Raw genomic sequence first — 23,148 nt, 5'->3', positions numbered from 1 at the left:
TCTGAACCTCCTTCCACAATGATCCCTCTGTAGTTTAATTCTTTCCCTTGTTTCAGTCCATGTAAACCTGTCAATATTTCTGCCCACGTTGAATCACCAAATCTATAGGTCCTGAAAAAAGCACCAAATGCTGCATCCATCAAAGTTCATCTTAATTCTATGAGAAGTAGGTGACTTTCAATGTATCCTTAGGTGGCATTTGATAAATCTGAAATCTGAAAAGTTAAAAAAGATATTATTTGTGTTTGAAATCTGAAAAGAAGCATAGATGGTTTTCTACTTTTTAGAGTCTTTGAATAGATAATTTCATTTGTGTTGGATCAAACCTTCAGCATCTGAAATTCCCCAACTTTTACTATTTTACCCCTAAAACAAACTATTTGGTAAACATTATAAAAAATTAAAAATAATTTATTAAAATCAAAATAATATTGAAAAGTGCGAGTTCCAATGAAAAAGCAATAAAGTAGTTAATAATTAAATAAAATAAAATATGCAATAATTAGTAAAAATTAAAATATTTAATAATAAATACAAATAATATATTCTAGGAAATCAGTCTCCACTTCTAGACATAAATCTGGCAAAATGATTCTCAATAACAAGCCCTTTAGCGTTCAAATTTAGGTTCACGACAATAGTTTTGAGATTGGGAGGATTTGAATCATTCTCCAATGAGGATCTTTCCATCGATCTTTCTGGCAACAACTCTGAGATAGGCCTTCATTCGATCTTTTCGTCGCACAACGGCCAAGACCTTGCAACTGGCCTTGGCAAGATCCAAGTAGAAATTGCGGCTAAGGCTTGAAGAAGCACCGATAACCATCACTGTAATAGGGGAGGGAGAAAGAGAGAGAACGAGGGAGAAAATGGGGAAGAAGAGAAAGAGAGGGGGGAGAGAGATAGAAATGGAGAGGAGAAAATAGATTGCTGCTGCCGAGAGTTGCATTAGCGATAAAAAATGAAAAACAGAGGAAGGCGGAAGCTGTGGGACCAAAGAGGAAGAAGAAGAGGAAGAGAGTGGGAGCGAGAGAAGGCCGGAGGAGTCACTTGCCGCTACTGGTTCGCTGCTGCATCAAGTAGAGAAGATGAACAATGGGAGGGAGAAATGCATGTTGTTAGTGTCGACTGTATCGGGGTAGTTTAGTCTTTCTATATATGTTTAAGCTGATGTGTAATGTTTATGTTAAGTGATGTGTCCCATACTTAAGTAGGGACATAATAGTCTTTTGCTTTATTTAATAGAAACATAAAAATATTGTTAGACAGTGTATGCCCTTAGTTCCAATAAGCTTGATGTACATTATAACGTTTATTGTAAATGAATAAATTACATATTTGATTCATGTTATATTGGTATGTTTCTGTGTAATACCCTTAAACTGGACACTTATGAGACTCATGTTAGTTTAGAATCTTCACAGTCGTTGGATAGATCTGGGGAGATTTATCCTGCCAAGGCTGACACTGATGTGCTGCCAAGTGGGTTGGGGTGGCTTGTTTCAGCTGCCAGGGTGAGACTTGAAGCACTTGCAGTGTGGGTTTGCTTGAAACTCTAAAGCTAGACCAAATTCCAATATTGCCCTGGACCTTTGAGATAGATGGGCAAAACTGGAATGTTACACCTGACCCCTAGACTCGATTATGGTACTGTACTAGGTGTTGGATTGGGCTGTCTTTGATATGCCAATCAGTGAGATCCTTAGAGGGGGTCAAAACCTGGGTATGTTGGGACAGTCTGAGAATTCACTTGAGTGGGTGATCATAGTGATAGGATCAGTCCCTTTGTCGGACAAAGTGATTGATCGAGGAATGCACTCTTTTTGATGGAAACCTAAACTACTGGTAGTTGATTTCAAACTTGTTGAAATTTGTTTTGCAAAATATATTTATATAGAGATATACATATATATATATATATTATGGTTTCACAATTTGTTTGCAAAAGGTTTTAATTCTCGGGATTCATGTGAGTAGAGAGTGCAACACTGTACCTTGCAGCTGAGGGAGATGTCCTCTCTTGTCGGGCAGTGTTTGATCATTATGGGCTGAGAGATTAAGTGTAAGACCATTTAGGGATAATAAACATGATGGGCTAATCTCACATAAGTCCATAGTCTTTGGGCCTTCATAAGGTGGCTGGACCCAGGGGCCATTTAGTGTAAACGTTGGGCCTGCTAAGAGCCCATGTTGATGGACTCAGGGGTTCACTGTCTTTAGCAATGAATTCGGCCAAGCCTTGTAATAGAGGCTGGGCTGAACCCATATGGCTTTTGTGGAGATCAATGCTAGGGTCCCACGCCATATAAAGAGAACCAAACTAACCAGCATTTAAAGGGAAAGTGAGCTATGTGACTAAATAGGCCTAAAGCCCATTTCGAACAGGGCTTAAGTGATTTAATTAAATGGGCAAATTCTGGTTTATAATTTGATTAGGATTATTCTGGTTTATAATCTGATTAGGATTAGCTGAAAGATAAGATAAGTCTTATCCATTTAAGAGTCCAGATTCAAATAAAGATTTGGATCAAAGAACTCTTTCCTAATTGAATTAGGAAGTTGATCCAAAAGAAGGTTATAAATAGGAGGGCGAATTCTTCTTAAAGAAGCAATTCCTTTTTGCAATCTTTTTCTCCCTCATCTCTTGCCGCCCTACCCAGTTCGATCTCCACCTTCTGGAGTGATCAAAAACAGTTCTTGATATTGTTTCTTGGTAGAAGAAACAATATAAAGTCGTGCTCACATACTCCCTACTCAATTCTTGGTGAAGAATCTGGGTTCTTGGTGAAGAGCCCCTTTGCTGATCCTGCCTCAACATAAGCTGTGTCGTCTTCAGTGGAGGTAGGTTTTGGTGATCTCTTTGGGTGTGAACACCTACAATGGAAGGAGCTTTTGTGTGGATTCTGTATCAGGTATTCCTCTCCCTGTTTTGGTTTCAAATTTGGTCTAGTTTGCTTCAAGAACGAACCTTGAAAATGCAGTTTTCTAAATTAGGGAATAGGATTCCCGGAAGGGAGAAAGAAATTTTTTGAAATTTCGCCCAACCTTCCTGCAAGGTTCGGCCATCCATATGATGGATCTCCCTTCCCTTCAAATAAAACCTGGCTGACTAGAGACAGTGACTTTACTCTCTTGTTCCAACCAGTTTTCTCCTCCTTTCTTTTCTTTTTCTTCTCTTCTTCTCTCTTCTATCTCTTCTAACCTTCCTCAAATACTATTTCTAACAAAATTCTAGTGCAGGTCTGAACTTTATCATGCTATCAAAGCCACTGTGACAAAATCAGATCTGCCAAGAATTCTGTTCTATTGCCATTCAACCTTCAGCCTAGGGTTTTACAGTTTTCTTCATCATCTGTTGGAGATGGGGAAAAGGGCTGAAGATGAGTGATCACCCTTTCCCTTTGGAGGTTTTCATGCCTCCTGTCAGTGGTTTAGAGGGTGTTTCTGGTGGTTTGTAGGAAGCCCTTTAATCGATGGTACAAAGGGTGCTGTTTCAGGTGGTGCAGTGGACAGTCGAGTGTCAGGTTGGTTTTTGGTGATCAAATAGGTGGGCTATATGTGTGTTTCAGTGTGAATCGAGTGGTTGGTGAGTTTCTAGTGCTATGGTGTTTATTCAGGTAGTTGTGTGGTAGTTATGTGGTGCTGAAAGTGAAGAAATCAGCGATGGGTATTGCTGAAAATTGTGACTGTAGGTGGTTTCACTAGTGTGCAGTGTGGTGAAAAGTGATTTAGAAGTTTGATATACGAGAAAAAAAAGGAATTCAGAAATGGGAGACTGTAGTGAACACAAATCTAGTGTTATGGTTCCCACCGACTACCTGAATGTTCATATGACTTCTATCAAGTTGAATGGGGAGAATTATGTGCCTTGGGCAAAATTTGTAGAGGTCTTTCTTAGAGCTAAGAAGAAAGTGAAGCATGTAAGAGAAGAAAAACCTCCCGTTGACTCTCAGGAGTATAGTGACCGGGAACAAGAAGATGCACAAATTATGACCTCGTTATGGAATAGTATGGAACCCAAGATTAGTGTGAATTTTATGTTCCTAGATACAACCAAGGAGATTTGAGACCATGCCAATCGGGACAAGACAATACTACTAGAGTGTATCAACTTTATCAAGAGTACTTTAATCTGCAACAAGGTAATTAGAGTCTTGAGGAGTACTATGCTAGCATGAGGAACCTTCATAATGAGTTGAATGTGTACCATCCCCTCACTTTTGTTGTTAAGATTTAGCAACAACAGAGAGAACAACTAGATGTGACCAGATTTTTAGTAGGGTTGAAATTTGAATATGAACCAGTGAGAGCATAAATACTAGGAGGGTCAGCTCTTCCGTCTCTAGAAGAGGTGTTTGCTCGCCTTCGGAGGATTTTTGTTGGGCCCATAGAGAATTCTAATATCTCTGACAAGTTTGCCTTTGTAGTGATGAGAGGGGGAGGCCGTGGTATTATAGGTGGAGCTTGGGGAGTTCAACCCAGTCATAGTGGTAGCATTGGATCCATGTATGGTCGTAGTGGTGGTGGTGGACCCGTGTATGGTCGTGGTGGTGGACGTGTTGGAAGTCGAGATTCAGGGGGAGCTCATGGCAGAGGACGTGGTAATGGTCCAAGGTGGTGTACACATTCTAGTAAGGAAGGGCACACCATTAACCTTTTTATGATTTGCATGACCCACCTTCAACTTGGGAAAATTATTCAGTGACCAATGATGGTGGTTCAAGATAGGATATCCAACAAGATGATCAGATGCCCTCTACATCTACGGATGTCTTCGGGAAGGAGATGATGAGTGTCCCACGTGATGAGTATGAGCGGTTTATCCATGCCACCTCTCAACAGAATACAACTATTCACGCATATTCAGGTATGACTTGTCTGGCATCCAAACCCACCTCCTGGATTATTGACTATGGAGTTTCTGATCATATGATTGGGACTCCAGGTATGTTTTTCCTCCCTTTCACAGTGTTTCACATCATATTCTGTTGCTCTTGCTTATGGTTTCACATCCTCCATTTGTGGTGTTGGTAATGTTGACATATACCCTTTATCCCTATCCTCAGTTTTGTATGTTCCCAAATTCCCTTTTAATCTTATGTTTGTTAGTAAGCTAACCAAGTCTCTTAATTGCTCTGTCACCCTTTACCCTTCTTCTTGTGTTTTTCAGGATCTCAAGATGGGGATGAAAATTGGTGGAGGGTGTGAAGCTGGTGGATTGTATTATCTTTGATGGTGGTGGTGGTTCATCAACAGCTCTTTAGACATCTCTTTCTCCTCTCCAATGGCATTGTAGACTTGGTCATCCATCGCTTAAAGCACTGAAGTCACTTATTCCGTCGTCGAGTCGTCTTTCTGTTTTGGATTGTGAGTCGTGTCAGTTGGGGAAACATTATTGTGTCCCCTTTAGTCCTAGGGTTGATCGTCGTATGTCGAGTCCTTTTTCTTTAGTTCATTCAGATATTTGGGGTCCAAATAAAATAGTGTCATACAATGGTTTCAAATGCTTTGTTATTTTTGTTGATGATTATTCAAGGATGACGTGGCTTTACCTAATGAAAGAATTGAGTGAACTGTTATCCATTTTCCAAAAAATTTATGTTGAAATTTGCAACCAATTTGATGTACACATTAAGATTCTTCATTCAAATAATGGCCGCAAATACTTTTATACACCGTTTCAGGAGTATTTTTTTTTTATAATTGAAATAATTTTATTAATCAACAATAGACAATGGTACAAAGTCCCTAAGGAAAGGCATGAGTTGCAACCTCTCCGGGCTAGTTAAGTACAAATTTCCAAATTAATAACAACTTACATAGATACACAAAAAAGATCTTCCCTATAAATCCCCTATTTGGCTAAAGCATCAGCCAAAGAATTAGCAGACCGACTAACCCATTTTACCTCAGCTCTCATATTGTTGGTTAACCACTTTACTTTTTTGATGAGGTATTTGTAGCCCCAAATGGTGGTATCCAAGTTTAGAAGCCACCTTGTTACCACCTGAGAGTCCCCTTCAACTAGGAGATGCTCCACCCCAAGCTGGTTGGTGATCTGAATTCCTTGTATTGCAGCAAGGATTTCTGCCCTTGTGGAATCCCCCACTCCCACCGGTCCTGAGAATAGGGAAATTATGTTGTTGTCCTTATTTCTCAGGATATTCCCTATACCTGAAGGCCCGGGGTTGCCTTGGCTGCTTCCATCAAAGTTCAGCTTGATGACACCTTCCAAAGGCGGAATCCATTTTGACAGAATTCTATCATTCTTTGTTGAAGTGTTAGCTATTACTAGCCAATTCCTCCACAACTCATCAAAGATGTCCACAGTTTTCAGCTAATGGATTGCTCTTGTTAGGATACAATCCTTCATTTCATCTAACCCTCTTTCCTTCTCTAAGAAAATTCTTGCATTCCTTTCCTCCCAAAGAGTCCACAGAGTGGCTGCCCTAACACATTTCCACATGACCTTACCTCTTCTAGTGTGCCAAACAAAGATAGATGGGTTGAATAACAAACTTAAATCAGAAGGCATAGACCGCCTACCTCCAAATAAACAAAGGCTCCACCTCCAGATAGCTGTAGCAAAGGAACAGGAGATCAGCAAATGGATACAATCCTCATTCTCGGCCTTACACAAGGAACACCAATTTGGGGAAAGACAAAGCGAGGGTCTCTTTTTCCGTAAGTTTTTCAAAGTATTGATTTTCCCATAGAAGACTTTCCAACAGAATACATCAGTTTTTGGGGGAATAGGTCTTGCCCAGACTTCTTTGACAAGGAATCCTTGGGAAAAGGGGTTAGAACTGAGGGATTTTAGAAAAGAAGAGCAAGTAAAAGTACCTTTTGGAAGAGGAGTCCAAACCCTTTGATCAGAAGAAGTGGGGTCCAAGCAAACGGATTCTAGTAAATGAATTAGCTCAATAACACAATTCGACTCACCATCCCTTAACCCTCTACGAAACCCAAAGTCCCAGTTTAAAGATAAGGGGTTTAACGGGTTCAGAAGAAAAGTTGCAATTGGCTCAAGTTTGTGAAGGGAAATGGAATAGAGCGAGGGGAAACAATCTTTGAGGGGTTGAGTACACCACCCAAATATCCTCCCAGAACAGAATAGCATTACCAGAACAAGCATCATACCTGATGAATCTGAGGAAGCGAGGGAGAATACCATGTATAGCCTTCCAAGGTGTAGCAAGGGTAGCTCAGCGAGATATCCCGGAATCCCAACCACTTCCTGCACAACCATGAATGCTTGCCACCACCTCATGCCATAATCTCTCTCTTCCTCGGGGCCATCTCCATAGCCACTTCCCTAGAAGGGCTACATTCTTTAGCACTATGTTCCATATCCCTAAACCCCCTTCTTCCTTTGGTTTGTTAACTATCTCTCATCTGATCAAGTGATCCTTTTTCACCTCTCCTGGTTCCCATAGAAAGTCCCTCATTCTCTTCTCCAGTTTCTTAGCCTCCCTTGGAGGAATCATGAACATTGAAAGGAAGTAGGTTGGAAGGTTGGCAAGTGTAGCCTTAATTAAAGTCAGCCTACCCCCTATTGAAATATAATTCTTTTTCCAAGCCGCCAAGCACTTGTCAAATTTCTCCACAATAGGGGCCCAGAAACTACTTTCTTTAGGGTTGGCTCTTAAGGGTAGCCCTAAGTATGTCAAAGGCCAAGAAGAAATATTGCAACCTAAGCATTTTGCAATGGATTCAATCTCCCTATTCTCCAAGTTTACTCCAGCCACACAACTTTTATCAAAATTTACCTTCAAGTTGGAGACCCTCTCAAAAGTACTTATTAAAATCTTAAGGTTCTCCACTTTGCTCAACTCATTCCCTTCACAAAAAATAACAATATCATCAGCAAACTGAAGGTGAGTTACTGGAATGCCTCTGCTCCCTATTCTCCATCCCTTTATTTGGCCCTCCTCATCTACTTTGGAGATCATCCTACTAAAGACATCAGCAACAAGTGTAAATAGGAAAGGGGAGAGTGGATCCCCTTGTCTTAAGCTTCTATTGGCTGGAAAAAAGTCCTTAACCACCCCATTCACCAACACTGAATAACGACAAGAGTTTAAGCATCCTCTTATCCAATTGCACCATTTATCCCCAAATCCACGTCTTCTCGACATCTCCATCAGGAAATTCCAATCCACTAAGTCATAGGCTTTCTCCAAGTCCAGCTTGCAAACAAATCCTTTCCTGCTCGATCTGCTTATCTCTTCCACACTCTCGTTATTTGGAACATGACATTATCCATCAAACTTCATGTACCTATATACCTCAGCAAAATGGGTGGCTGAGAGAAAGAACTGCCATCTTTTGGAAACTGCTCTATCCTTTTTGCATCATATGAATGTACCCAAACATTTTTGGAGTGATGTTGTGTTTACATCTTGTTTCCTCATTAATCGGATGCCTACACCCATCCTTAAAGGTCATTCTCCTTTCACCACTTTGTTTCCTACCTTGTCTCATTTTCCCCTTACTCCCATGGTTTTTGGGTATGTATGTTTTGTTCATAATCTTGGACCTGGAGTGGACAAATTAGATGCACAATCCACCAAGTGTATCTTCCTTGGCTATTCCTAGACCCAGAAAGGATATAAGTGTTATAATCCCAGTTCTCGACGTTCCTTCATGTGCCTTGATGTTACTTTCTTTGAATATGTTCCGTTTTTTTTCCTAGGTCCGGTGATGTCTCTTTTTCTTCCTCACCTCCTCTTCTAGTTCCTGTTGAGGACCCCATCCCACTTGTTCCAGTTGTGACTAAGTCTTCGCCTCTAGTGCAACTTCTTGTTGAACGGCCACCCATCCGCCAAGTGAATACGCATTGACGACATGTACCATCTCCTCCTCTAGCTTCTTCACCATCGATAGATCCGACAGTTGTCCCCCCACCAGCTCCACCTCCTGTTTTTGACCTTGATCTTCCTATTGCCTTGCGGAAAGATAAACACAGTTATACACTTCATCCAATTTCTAATTGTGTTTTTGTATTTCACCTTTCTGCTTTCCATCATCAGTTTGTTTCTCCGTTGTCTTCTATTTTGGTTCCTTTTGATGTTCAGGAAGCCCTTGCCTCTCTAGGGTGGCACCATGCAATGGAAGAAGAACTCTCAACTTTGGCTCATAATCATACGTGGGATTTGACCACACTCCCTCCTGGTAAGCATGTTGTGGGTTGTAAGTGGGTATACACTGTTAAGTATTTACCTGATGCTAGTGTATAGCGATTGAAAGCTCGACTGGTTGCCAAAGTCTATTTCCAAACATATGGTATGGACTCACAGAGACTTCTCTTGTTTTTAAATTGGTTTCGTTCGTGTTTTGATATCTTTAGCTGCTATGTATAATTGGCCTCTCTTTCAACTTGACATCAAGAATGCCTTTTTACATGGTGATCTCCTTGAGGAGGTCTATATGGAGCAGTCATCGGGCTTTGTTGCTCAAGGGGAGGATGGTAAGGTGTGTAGACTAAAGAAGGCCATTTATGGACTTAAACAGTCCCCCCATGCATGGTTTGGTATATTTGGTGAAGTGATAAAGAAGTTTGGTATGAACTGGAGACCTTGATGCAAACCTCATCCTGTAAGATAACCTTGCCCTTCCTTTCTGGGAAGAAGCATCCTGCACTCGCTGCCCACCAGTCAATAACCATCCAGTTTTGTCCCATTTTTTTGATAAGTAAAGAGTCATATTCCATTAATTCAAAGATTGGTTACATGAAAATCCCCTTAGAGAGGCACGAGGTGCTGCCTCTCCATACAGAAAACACAAAAACTACATCAAGATCGGTTCCAGGTCCCATTTCTCAGCACCCAGATCGCCTCTTCTCTCGAGTGGAAGATGAACAAGAACAACTCTTCAATCAGCTTTTTTACCCTTACTCCTCCCACCTCCCCCCATATTCTCATCGTCCAACTCTCAACTTCCTCAACCCTAACCCCTTTATCAAAAGTTCCAACTAAACAATCTATCTGGCACTCCCTCCCTCCATTAACCCCTTTCTCAGTTTCCAGAAGCCATCGCTCTCCCACTTTTCTCAAGATTGTTTCACTGAAACCTTGCCAAGCCCCTGCAGAGACTGCGTTTCTGTAAGAGAAGTTCTGTCTCACCTTTGCCCCATACCTTTGAGGATGGTACCAAGACTCCGGCCCCACCTCCTATTCCCTAACACTTTGCTCCATACAACATCGTTAACCCTGTAGCTGTTTATCCTAAGTGGTATTCCCCTATCATACAGGATTATGGATGTACCCATCTATTTTGCCCATCTTGGTTTAGTTCTATGGGTAAAATTCTCCTCAATCTCTCCCTTGTTATGGATTATTGACTTTTAATACCTACTTAAAAGTCACAGCAACTATTAATGCCTGCCTAAAATTTTCAGTTGGACTATTGACCAAAAAAATCAGTTGGAATTTGGCTTTGGCTCTAACTGGTTCCAAGAATTGTTTTAAGCTTATATTCTTGGCCTTAGTCTTAAATATTTGAATTATCTGGTATTTATAGCATATAGAGGTTTAGCAGTTAACAATATTGAATACAAATGTTGTACAAATCAACTGATTGTATCATATATATGACAACTTGAGCTGAGTTCCTTTTATCATTTGGCCTTTGAATACTTCTTGCTAATATTTTGTGAACTCTTAATTTAAACAAGCCTTGTCCCAATTATATGGGGTTAGCTACATGAATCTAGTTCCACCATTCCATTCTGTTTGGTGCCATATTCATTGTTAAATAATAGACCCTCAAGTTATTTCTCACTACTTCTACCCTTGTCCTTTTTCCTAATACTTTGTCAATACTTACAATTTTCTATGTAGTGTTTTTTGATTCTTGCTCTTTTTTAAGAAATTCCATTGGTAGTTTTTACCTAAATTTTGGCACATATTTTGGATCTTTTGTTGTGGCAAGAAATATCGGGGTTTTCTCTCATAGTTTGCTTATATTCCCATTCAAATTCCTAAGGTTTGCTATGGTTTTTGTTGATTTGGTTATGCAGCTATTATCTTTCTATATCATTTTTGTTTTCTGCCTGTTGTATGGAAAAATTGTTGATCATTATGAGATCTCTCTACTAAAACCTGCTTGTTTGTGTGTAGGTAGTTAAGGATGTTATCTCATTCAGAAATATCATTGAGTGGCTGCAAAAGTATGCCTTTGAGCAGCTATCAGAGCTTTCATCTCATCTACACAAACTCTTAATAATTGGTTTGGAGTTGATAAAGCAAAATGTTCCATTGGTTAATTCAATTCTACATATAGTTTTTTCTACATTGAGGATTTCTCAGAAGAGAAGGATTTACCAACCACATTTTACCTTATCAGTTGAAGGCCTGTTTCAACTATACCAGGCCATTGATGATGGATTCAGTAATATGAGATCTGGTCCTAACACTGAGCTGTTACTGAAAGCCATACTTATGAGCACGCCCCCAACTGCCATTCTTCACATGGTCAGTATCTCTCTCTCTCTCTCATATATACACACACACACATATATATATAGTATTGAGCTCAGTTGTTATTGATTCTTGATACTATTTTTTGATGTTTGTGTAAGAGGTAGCATCTTGTGCCCCTATGATGCTTGTCATGCCTATTCTCTTTGACCTTTAGTAAATACTTATTTTTACTTATAAAAAATATATATAGAATGTCTTTGCTCCTGTCAATGTTTTAAAAGGTTTATGAGAGGCTTATCCTTAAGGCTGTGTTTGGTTTGAAGGAAAAAGTAAGGAAAGGAAGGGAAATGTAGGGAAACGTTTACAAACCTTGTATAGGTTTCCCTTCCTTTTCCTTCAAACCAAACATAGCCTAAATGGAAATGCCTCAGTTCTCAACCTTGGTAGTTCATCCCTCAAGAAATGTAAGACACATTTCTCAGACCTCCTATGATATGCACGTTGTTCAAAAAAATCTCTATGAAAATGGTGTTTGCCTTGTACTGAGGTTCCTTTAATATAATATTTAAAATTTGTCACACCTCATTTAATATATCTGAACAGATCATGTTTTTAAGACCTTTTAGTGGTTTTATTCAAATTGTACCTGAGACCCCCTCCATGTTTTCTTTGCAATAGTTGGAATCAAAATGAGTTATTTTTATTACATGATGTAAAGTGGTTGGCTAAACATCATGTGTTTTCAATGTGTAAATAAGCTAGATCTTAATTTGAGAAACCTTTTGCATATTAGTTGTTTTTGAACAATTAAATGTTTTTTATACAAATATATTGGTCATAGTTGTCAAGACACCAAGGTGAAATTGTGCAATAGGGGAGCACCTTACACCTAGATGATATTTTTTTTTTAATAAAAAAATTTAAATCCCAGGAAAATTCCCCATCTTTTATAGCAACCACCAATCGTCCTTCACTAATAATTACCAATAATCTTCATAAAATAAGAATAAGCTTCATATCAAAACATAGAAAATTAACATATTTATGAGAAGAAAAAACAAGAAAAGAAAACTTAGAAAAATAGAGGCTGCACCACTAGTTTTTTCCTAGGAAAAGAAGGATAAAAGAAGAAGAAGAGATTGTCTTAGCTGAAAAAAAAAACTTAGGGAATAAAGAAAAAGAAGGGGTGTTTTGTCCAAAAGAAGAAAAGAAAGGTGCGTATAGGATCCCAAGTCCACCAATCCAGGAAACACAGTTGAGGACTCAAGGCAAAGGGTCTCATCCTACACTGAGAAGCCCAGGCCCACCTGTCAAATTTGTATACATGATGAAGACATGTGACCTGTGCCAACCTTGAGCTCATGCACTTTTCTTGTTAAGAATAAAAGTTGTAAAGCCACTATAAATAGAGAGAATGCCAACTAAGAGGTGTATCACCGTTTTTTTTTTTTTTTGATAAATGAGAGTAGTTTTATTAAATCAAATAACGAAAGTACAGTCAGCCTAGGAGGAGGCACGAGGTGTTACCTCCCCCGAAGACTGAACCATAAACACTAAACATACACAAGCCTGAAACACAGTTACAAAGTAGCCCAAAACAGATCTCCCCTTGACACCCCTTGCTTGGCCAGAGAATCAGCCATTGCATTTGCTGATCTGCTGACCCACTGAAACCTGACAGTCATATTTCTTGTCAGCCATTTAACTTTCTTTAACAGATCACTGTAGCCCCAACAAGCTGTTTCTGGACTTGTCAGCCAGCCCACTACTAACTTGGAATCCCCTTCTGCTATCAAATTGTTCACCCCAAGTTGACTGGCCATCTGTATACCTTGTACTGCTGCTAATATCTCTGTCCTTACAGAATCACCAACACCCACTGGTCCTGAAAATAAAGACAACATGTTGCTGTCTTTGTCTCTCAGAATCCCTCCTATTCCGGATGGCCCTAGGTTACCTAGGCAGCTACCATCAAAATTCAATTTACCACTCCGTCCGTTGGGCGTTTCCACTCAGCTTGTAATTTGTTCTTTGTGGAGACCATAGAAGCCACTGCTGCCCAGTTTCTCCTTAAGTCGTCAAAGGAGTAACCTGCCAACAAGTGTGATGATTTCAGCCACGAGACTATCACCATTTTTGTTAAGACATTTTCTATTTTCTTTCTTGTTCAAGAGGTAGGGACCCTTGAAGATCCCTTGTGGTGGGTAGTAACCCACAGAGCCTCTTCGCTTGGTTTCACCAAGCTATTGGAAAATAGCCAAGACCAGGTCTGCATCAATGGATGAATGCGTCGAGAGGCTGGAAGTGGAGATACTGCACATCTTAGCTGATCTAGAGGAGAAGGAAACATTGTTTGTAGTCGCTTCCCACTATGAGAGGATGACTTCAACTGGTAATCAAGATAACAAATCTAAGGGGTCTAGCCATGGAAACAACTGTTTATTTGAAGGCCACACCACTTGGACGTTGAATTTGGATTTTTCCACATTTTCAAGGGATGACCCTGTATCCTAGATCTTTAGAGCCAAGAGGTATTTTGAAATTATTGAGATCCCCGATCTTCAAAGAGGTCAATAGCCTTTGTTTATCTAGAAGGTGAGGTTGTTCTTTGGTTTTAGTGGTATAGAAAAACCCACCCTCAAATTCCTTGGTTGGAATTTATAGAAGACCTTTGTGCCTGATTTGGTCCCTTTGGTTTTGATGATTTTGACAAGACCCTTTCCAAGATCTGCCATACTGGGAATGTAAGAAAGTATCAAAATGATTTTGAAAAGCTAATTTCTAGGGTTTTGGGTGTCCAAAGAAAGCTCTAGTTGGATATTTTGTGAAGGGTTAAGGGAAGACATAAGGATCGAAGTCAAGACTCAAGACTCTACAACCGACAACAATGATGGCCACCACTAACTTGACCAGGCTCCATGAGGAACGATTGAACAGACGAAGGAAATTCATTTTTTCCCAAGGCCCTATCCTCAAAACATCCCCACCTCAATTTGATACTACCGCTAGAAAGACCTTTGGAACTGGACCAAGCATTCCCTCGAAGAAGTTATCCTGGTTGGAAATGCAATCCTGTTGTGAGCGTAAGTTCTATTACAAGTGTGGTGAAAAGTTTAGCCTAGTGCATTGTTGTAAGAACCCTCAGCTATACCTCTCGCAACTAGAGGAAGAAGATGACAGGCAACCGCTCGAAGACTCCATGGAACCGTCTCAAGAAGATACACCTAAAATCTCACTCCATGCACTAATCAGGGTTTCTTTTAAAACTATGCGGGTAAAAGGCCAGATTATGGGCCGACTCGTATCCATATTGATGGATAGTGGCAGCACAGTCAACCTGATTACTTGACTTAGAGCCCAATAGTTGGCCCTAGCGGTGCATCCCATTAAGGCCTTCCCTATTCATGTTGCTAATGGACACAAAATCATATGTGAAGGGATCTACTTGGGGGTTGAATTGGTTGTGTAAGGGTTTGACTAACTGTAGATTTACATCTTCTAAAGTTTAGGAGTGCTGACATGGTGCTTGGTGTCAAGTGGATGAACTAGCTAAGACCTATAACATGTGACTAGGGAAAAATTTAACCATGGATTTCACTATCAATGGCAAATCCCACCGCCTACAGGGCTTTGGCCCAACAACTCCCAAGCTGGAAGAGTCAAGAAGTGCTCAAGTGTTTTCACTGTATGGACTCATCCCTACTCATTTATCTTGGGCTAGAACAAGTAAAGCCCACTCTCACTTCCCATCTTAGGTTTCAACCCACTAGTAATGAGATGAAGGCTCTTCAAGAACTGTTGACAAAATTGGAGGACATTTTTGGGGAACCTGTAGACTTCCCTCCCATGTGAAACCAAAGACCACCATATTCCTATCCTACCTGGAGCAGCCCTGCCCAACGTACGGCCTTACAAATACCCACAGTACCAAAAGGCTGAGATAGAGAATATAATCATGCACCTCCTTCAGAAAGGGCTTATGCAACCCAACTCCAGTCCTTGTCAAGAAGAAAGATGGGAGTTAGAGATTTTGTTTGGATTACCACACGCTCAATCTTATCACGGTTAAGGATAAGTATCGAATTTGGATGGTTGACGAGTTACTTGATGAAATCAAGGGAGCTATGGTTTTCTATAAATTGGACCTCGGGTCTGGTTACTATAAAATAAGGGTGCATCTTGAAGACATACACAAAACGACCTTCCCTATACATTATGGACATTATGAGTTTGTGGTCATGCTATTTGGTTTGACCAATGTTCTTTTGACCTTTCAGAGCCTCATGAATGAGATTTTTAGGCCCTTCTTGTGCTGGTTCATCCTAGTATTCTTTGATGACATCCTAAGTTTATAGCCGAGATTGAGTGTCTGATATTGACCATCTTTGGGTGACCCCCCAAACTCTTAGCCAGCACTAGCTGTTTGCCAAGGAATTCAAATGCATGTTTGGGCAGAATAGGGTGCACTACCTTGGGCATATTATAGAGGCAGAGAGAGTATGATCAATTGGCCCAAGCCCATCACAGCCCGCTGTCTTAGGGGCTTTCTGGGCTTTACTGGGTATTACAAGCGGTTTATAAGGAATTATGGTCTGATAGCTACCCTTTTAACCTGACAGTTAAATAAGAATGGGTTTCAGTGGGGCCTAGAATCTGAGGAGGCTTTGCAGACCCTCAAAAGTCCGGTTGCCTCCCCTCCCACTTTGACTCTTCCAGACTTCACCCAAGAATTTATAGTCTAGTGTGATGCTTCAGCTACTGGTATAGGATCTGTCTTGATGCAACAAGGAACACTGATTGCATATTTTAGCAAGGCCTTATCAGCCCAAGCCCAGCTTCAAATCCACCTACGGAGTTAATGGCTGTGGTCCTGGCTATTCAGAAATGTAGGATTTACTTGCATGGTAGGCCTTCTATAATTTGGACTGACCATTGCAACTTGAAGCATTTGATGGAGCAACATGTGCAAATTCCAGTACAACAAAAATGGCTGTATAAATTACTGAGATTTGATTACAAAATAGAATACAAGCCCAAAGTTTCCAACCAAGTTGCAGATTCACTGTCACGGGTCCATGAGCTGGATCAGTTAGCAATCTCTAGCCTAACATATCCATTGATGGATGAACTCAGACAAGAAGCCCAGCTGGATCTGGTGATTGACCATAAAAGAGATTAAGTGACAGGCTGATCCTTTATCTATGCCCGGATACAAGGTCATTGGGTCCGATCTATTCTAGCAAGGAAGGTTAGTGGTGTCATCTACTTCAGCTCATATTGAGACTCTATTACAGCCATTTCATGATTCACCAGGGGGAGGACATTCAGGGTCATATGGACCTACAGGAGACTGTACCTGCATTTCTATTGGGTCGGGATGCGACACAGTCCAGGAGTTTGTGGATACCGGTGTTCGATCTATCAAAGCTACAAATATGACACCCAAACACCGGATGGACTTTTGCAACCCTTGCCCATTCTGGCCTAGGTGTGTGTTAGACAGTTTTGTATGCCCTTAGCTTCAATCCGATTTGATGTACTTTTGTTATTTAGTGTAAATAAATAAAGTGCATGTTTGATTCATGTTGTTTGGTATAATTCTGTGTAAGACCCTAAAACTGGACACTTATAGAGACTCGTGTTAGTTTTAAATGTTCACAGCCGTTGGATAAGTCTAGGGAGATTTATCTTGCCAAGGTTGATACTGGTGTGCCACCAAGTGTTGGGATGGCCTGTCTTGGCCACCAGGGTAAGACCCAAGGCACATGTAGTATGGGATTACTCGAATCCTTGAACCGGACCAGATTTCCAGTATTGCCTGGACCTTGGAGGCAGATGGGAAAAACTGGAAAGTTACACCTGACCCCTAGACTCGATTATGACACTTCACTAGGTGTCGGATCAGGCTATCTTTGATATGCCAATCAGTGAGATCCTTAGCGGGGATCAAAACCTGGGTATGTTGGGACAGTCTGAGAATTCATCTGAGTGGGTGATCATAGTGACAGGATCAGCCCCTTTGTCGGACAAAGGTAATGATCGGGAATGCACTCTCTCTGATGGAAACCAAACTGCCGGCAGTTGATTTCAATCGTTGGAATTTTGTTTTGCAAAATTAATATATACATATATATTTGTACGGTTTCAAAATATTTGCAAATGGTTTTAATTCCCGGGATCCATGTGAGTGGAGAGTGCGGCACTGTTCCTTGCAACCGAGGGAGAGGTCCTCTCTTGTCGGGCAGTGCTTGATCATTAAGGGTTGAGAGGTTAAGTGTAAGACCATTTAGGATAGTACCTGATGGGCTAATCTTGCACCTGCCCACAGTCCTTGGGTTTTTATAAGATGGCTTGGCTCAGGGACCACTTAATGTAAGTGTTGGGCCCATAGGGTCCATGTGATGGGCTCAGGGGTTCACTGAGTTTTTCAGTAAATTCGGCTGGGCCTTGTAATAAAGGCTGGGCCGAACCCATGTGGCTGGTGTGTAGATCAATGCTTGGGTCCCACGCCATACAAAGAAGCCCAACTGGGCAGCAGATTGGAAACTAGTTAAGCACTGAACACTTAATGGGCCAAAAGCCCATTTCGAGCTGGGCTGATATGATCACCCATCTATGGGGCGGATCTGAGATTAATGTTAGCAAAAGGATTGGGCCTTTAACCTTCTCCACTCTGGGAGACCAAATTCAAATCAGATTTGAATCTGGTAACCTCCTGATAAGATCAGGAGTAAGCTAACTTAATCTGGAGATAGGATTAAGATAATCCTCTATCCAAATACTGATTTGGATTGGGATAACTCCTAATTTAGGAGGTTTTCTTATCAAGAAGAAAAAAGGAGAAACCCTAAGAGAAAAAAAGAGATTTTCGAACCAAGGGTTCAAGCAAGAAAGCATCCTGCGAACTGAGATTAGATCTCATACACACTCCAGAGAGAAGAGAAGCAATTCAGCCATCTTCGTCTCAAGAGTTCTCCTCTAGCCGCCGCCATTCCTTCTTGCAATATTTGATCTTTGCAGAAGAAAGAAATCAAGAAATCAATTCTTGACATCAGTTTTGCAGAAAAGACTGTAAAAGATTTGGTGCTCAGAGTTTCCAGAGGGTTCTTGAGAAGGATCCAGTGTGTAGGACGCACTCTGCTGGTTCTGTTCCACCTACAGCCGTGCCATCTTCAGCAGGAGCGGATCTTGGTGTCCTCTTTGGGCGTGAACACCAACTTTGGGAGATACTGCTTCTCCGGATCAGGTATAATTCTCCCTTTTCCTTTTGGTTCAGATCTGGTTCGATTATGGTTCAAGTAGGATCCTTGAATATTGTATTCTAAATTTAGGGAATACGATTCCCAGTTGGGAGAAGGTAGGAAAATTTTTGAAATTCGCCCACCCATTCCACAATCTTTTTGGCGTCCATAAGATGGATCCTACCATTCTTTCAGTGGTATCAGAGCCACAGGTTCGAATCTTGAACCAAAAGAAAATCAGATCTGAACTTGCGCAGATGGAGAAAAGATGTTCTGCCAAGATTTGCGCAATTTGTTTTCTCTTTTTTTTTTTTTCAAGAAATCGTTTCTTGTTAAGAGCGATTGATCTGAAATTAATTTTTGTTAATTCCAAAATTTATTTAGAACTGTTCTTTATTTATTTTGATTTAATGGACTGTTCAAACCTGGAGATCACAGTGCAGATTTGGCGCAGATGGTCTGCGCACCCTTTTTCTTTATTTTATTTAATTCGGTCTGTAAATAATTTGTTTTTATTTTCTAGACTGAATGTATAGGATTTGATCAAGAATGTAATTAATTAATAGAAATAGGATTTCTGTTTCCTTTATTTTCTTGATTAAAGAAGAAGGAAGAAGAAGGTGGCGCTGGAGATTTGCAGATGGAGAAATCGCTTTCTGCGTATGCAGTTTGTGAAACTGCAACCTTGGTGATTAACCTCTGTTTTGCAAGTGGTGCGAACAGTCCATATTTGATTTATGATTGTTGAAAATCAAAATTATTAATTTCAGATCTTTCATGAATTAATTCTTGAATTGAAAATCAGTTTCAGACCATTTCAGACTAGATTGGACCAAAACTGTTTGGACCGCATCTAGGGTTCGAAAGGGACTATTTTTCAGTCCATTTTTCTCACTTGCTGTTCCAAATCTGATGTTCAATTACAGGATTTAATTCGGCCCACCTGTAAAGCCCAATTTTAAATGGTTAAAACTGCAAAAGCCCACTATTGTGAGAAAAGTTGTATGGGCCGAACTGCTAACTGCGATTCAGCCCATATACCTAGTCGACATTAATTGTTAATGTTATGGATTTTAAATGGGCTGTTCAATGGGCTTTACAGCAGTTGATTGATTGGATCAATTCTTCCTTTACATGTGATGTTTGGATGTTTGATGTGCTGTGTCCATGGGCCATAAGCACTTCGCCCATGAAGACTCGTTAGTGGCTCTTGTGCACAGCATGGCTGAATGCACATCATTGCCATAGTGTCCCTTAAGGTCATTGGATGACCCCTCCTTGCTTGGTGGGCCCCACAACTCTGAAAAGGGATGCGTACAGAACCCCTAGCCGATTAAGGCCCACCAGAAATCTGAGTTTATGAAAGTCAGGGGGAGTCACTTTGGTTTGACCTAAAATTAGAACTAGGGCATAATTTTGTTCCCTCCAGCAAATATGAGTGCATGTGATAGGGAGATCCATGTGATGGACTCTCTAAAGGCCTTCCGTCATTAGCACAATGATGGGTCCTTCAGTAATGAGAACACACCATAAAATTGGGCTATCCATTTGCTGTTGGATCTGTTAGAGTGTTTCATAAGATGATAGGGGCGTCATAGACCGATGTGGAAGGGGCTTCACCAGAAAATGGGAACTCTCTCATGGTACCTTGGCATAACCTGAATATGATGGGTGAGCACTCACTGGATAGAAAGGTTTACCTGAAAACGGCTTTGAACCTTGTTTGACAGAGGCTAAAAGGGAAACTCATTCGATGAGTGGATATGATCCGTCACAGAAAGGTTGTGGGGTTATGCAGCTGAAACAGTTGGCTTCACGCACCCCATGTGATTTCCTACATTTCCAGAGACATTTCGTCGTCTCCGTCACTGAGAAAGGAGGGAAATCTCAGAGATGAACAAATGGGAATGGAACATAGATTAAAAACCATATATATGTAGGTAACATGAATCAAACTAAGGTTGTGGACTAATGTCTTTGCTGTCTTATCAGAAAACCCACAGTCCCTGGGTTTTTATAAGATGGCTTGGCCCAGGGACCACTTAATGTAAGTGTTGGGCCCATAGGGTCCATGTGATGGGCTCAGGGGTTCACTGCGTTTTCCAGTAAATTCGGCTGAGCCTTGTAATAAAGGCTGGGCCGAACCCATGTGGCTGGTGTGTAGATCAATGCTTGGGTCCCACGCCATACAAAGAAGCCCAACTGGGCAGCAGATTGGAAACTAGTTAAGCACTGAACACTTAATGGGCCAAAAGCCCATTTCGAGCTGGGCTGATATGATCACCCATCTATGGGGCGGATTTGAGATTAATGTTAGCAAAAGGATTGGGCTTTTAACCTTATCCACTCTAGGAGACCAAATTCAAATCAGATTTGAATCTGGTAACCTCCTGATAAGATCAGGAGTAAGCTAACTTAATCTGGAGATAGGATTAAGATAATCCCCTATCCAAATATTGATTTGGATTGGGATAACTCCTAATTTAGGAGGTTTTCTTATCAAGAAGAAAAGAGGAGAAACCCTAAGAGAAAAAAGAGATTTTCAAACCAAGGGTTCAAGCAAGAAAGCATCCTGCGAACTGTGATTAGATCTCATACACACTCTAGAGAGAAGAGAAGCAATTCAGCCATCTTCGTCTCAGGAGTTCTCCTCCAGCCGCCGCCATTCCTTTTTGCAAGATTTGATCTTTGCAGAAGAAAGAAATCAAGAAATCAATTCTTGACATCAGTTTTGCAGAAAAGACTATAAAAGATTTGGTGCTCAGAGTTTCCAGAGGGTTCTTGAGAAGGATCCAGTGTGTAGGACACACTTTGCTGGTTCCGTTCCACCTACAGCCGTGTCATCTTCAGCAGGAGCGGATCTTGGTGTCCTCTTTGGGCGTGAACACAAACTTTGGGAGATACTGCTTCTCCAGATTAGGTATAATCCTCCATTTTCCTTTTGGTTCAGATCTGGTTCGATTATGGTTCAAGTAGGATCCTTGATCATTGTATTCTAAATTTAGGGACTACAATTCCCAATTGGGAGAAGGTAGGAAAATTTTTGAAATTCGCCCACCCATTCCGCAATCTTTTTGGCGTCCATAAGATGGATCCTACCATTCTTTCAGTGCGATGATATCAACCTAGATTTGTCAAGGTTTAAAATGTCGGTAATCCAAATATAGGAAGCATGTCAAAAATGTCAGAAATATTGTAAAATTTATAGATATGGTGGAAGCATTGTAAAATATGCAAAAATGTAGAATGACATTTTATGAAAATATAAACGAAGCATATCATTAAACAAAGCTAAGAAACTAAGGTTATTGACAAGAGAATACGTTCTAAAGTTGTCCTATAAACCTTAAATTCAGCATTTCATGATATAATGGGTTAAAGCAAAATTAAACTCATAGGAAATGTAAATGGTTGTAATAGATCAACCAAATAATCTATTACACAAAGAAAATCTAATATTTAACTTAATGTTTGAAATGAATATTGAGCTAGTTCAAAGCGGTAATCATGTAAGTTAAGTGAGCAATGATATTGTTACTTCACATATCTACAATATTGTCACCAACTTATGTTGTAATACTATCTCTTCTACTCTGTATTGTGCTGTTAATGTTCATTGGGAATATGTCGATTCCAGTAAAATTTCATGTCTCTCCATGGAAGTGGAAATGGAAATATGTTGTGAAAGTATCTCTTGTAGTCCACATTGGGGAATACGTTTATTTTCATAAAATTTTATGTCACTAGACTCACTACCCTTGGAAATGGAAATATGTTTTGGAAATATTGGGGAACTTAGGACATTTTAAACAATGGAGTTTATTACCGGGCTTCTAGTCTCAATAGGGAAGGCTATCATCTCAGTGGTTGTGAACAGACTATCTTAAGTACAACCACTCCATTGCATTGTCACACCCATATATAGTGGCTTAGGTGGCCTGGGTTTTTGTTTAGGAGGTGGCTTGACTCCATGGGACCCCAAGGTCCATAGTTTTAGACCAAGATGCAACTTTCATGAGTAAATTCTGGGTTAAGTTCTTCTGGGTCCCAGGTAAGTCTCTTAAGCTTTCAATCAGAAGAAAAACAGCCTTTTGAAATGAAAGGGGGAATCGACAGAAAGTAGCAGAAATCAGGTTTCAAGAAGAGAGAGGGGGAAAAAGGTGGCGACAACTAGGGTTCAGAGAGAGATTATCGAACATAATCTCCTTTTACACCCCTAATCCCATTTCATTAACTTAAACTTTGGTAATTTACAGAGGCCCCTGGTTGGGTAGAAAATTAAAAACATAACATAAGAAAAATAAGGGCCCAGATTAAGGCCCATTACAACAAAGAGCATAAAAAGATAAAAAAAACAAATAGCCTATGGGCCATTTGGCCCATCTTCTCTACACTCCCCCTCAAACTGAGTATAGATGTCAATCATGCCAAGCTTGCCAATATCATGCTGAAGTTTAGCCTTGGGAATGCCCTTGGTGAGGAAA

At 40.5% G+C, this 23,148-nt stretch overlaps 1 protein-coding gene across 2 annotated transcripts in view; it reads left to right on the top strand.

Moving 5' to 3' along the window:
* The window catches only part of EMB2788 (ribosome 60S biogenesis amino-terminal protein), a 107,612-nt gene that overhangs the window by 48,256 nt on the left and 36,208 nt on the right, over positions 1-23,148 (top strand). For both annotated transcript variants that reach the window (XM_088903207.1, XM_088903204.1), the window contains exon 11: positions 11,121-11,474. In XM_088903207.1, the coding sequence (XP_088759333.1) occupies positions 11,121-11,474 (354 nt within the window). The remainder of the gene's footprint in view (positions 1-11,120; positions 11,475-23,148) is intronic.

Source organism: Nelumbo nucifera, chromosome 1 (assembly GCF_055504915.1).
Source record: "Nelumbo nucifera cultivar China Antique chromosome 1, China Antique-T2T, whole genome shotgun sequence".
Taxonomy (NCBI): Eukaryota; Viridiplantae; Streptophyta; class Magnoliopsida; order Proteales; family Nelumbonaceae; genus Nelumbo; species Nelumbo nucifera.
The sequence above is the reverse complement of the archived record's forward strand: the minus strand, read 5'-3'. Positions and strand labels throughout refer to the sequence as shown.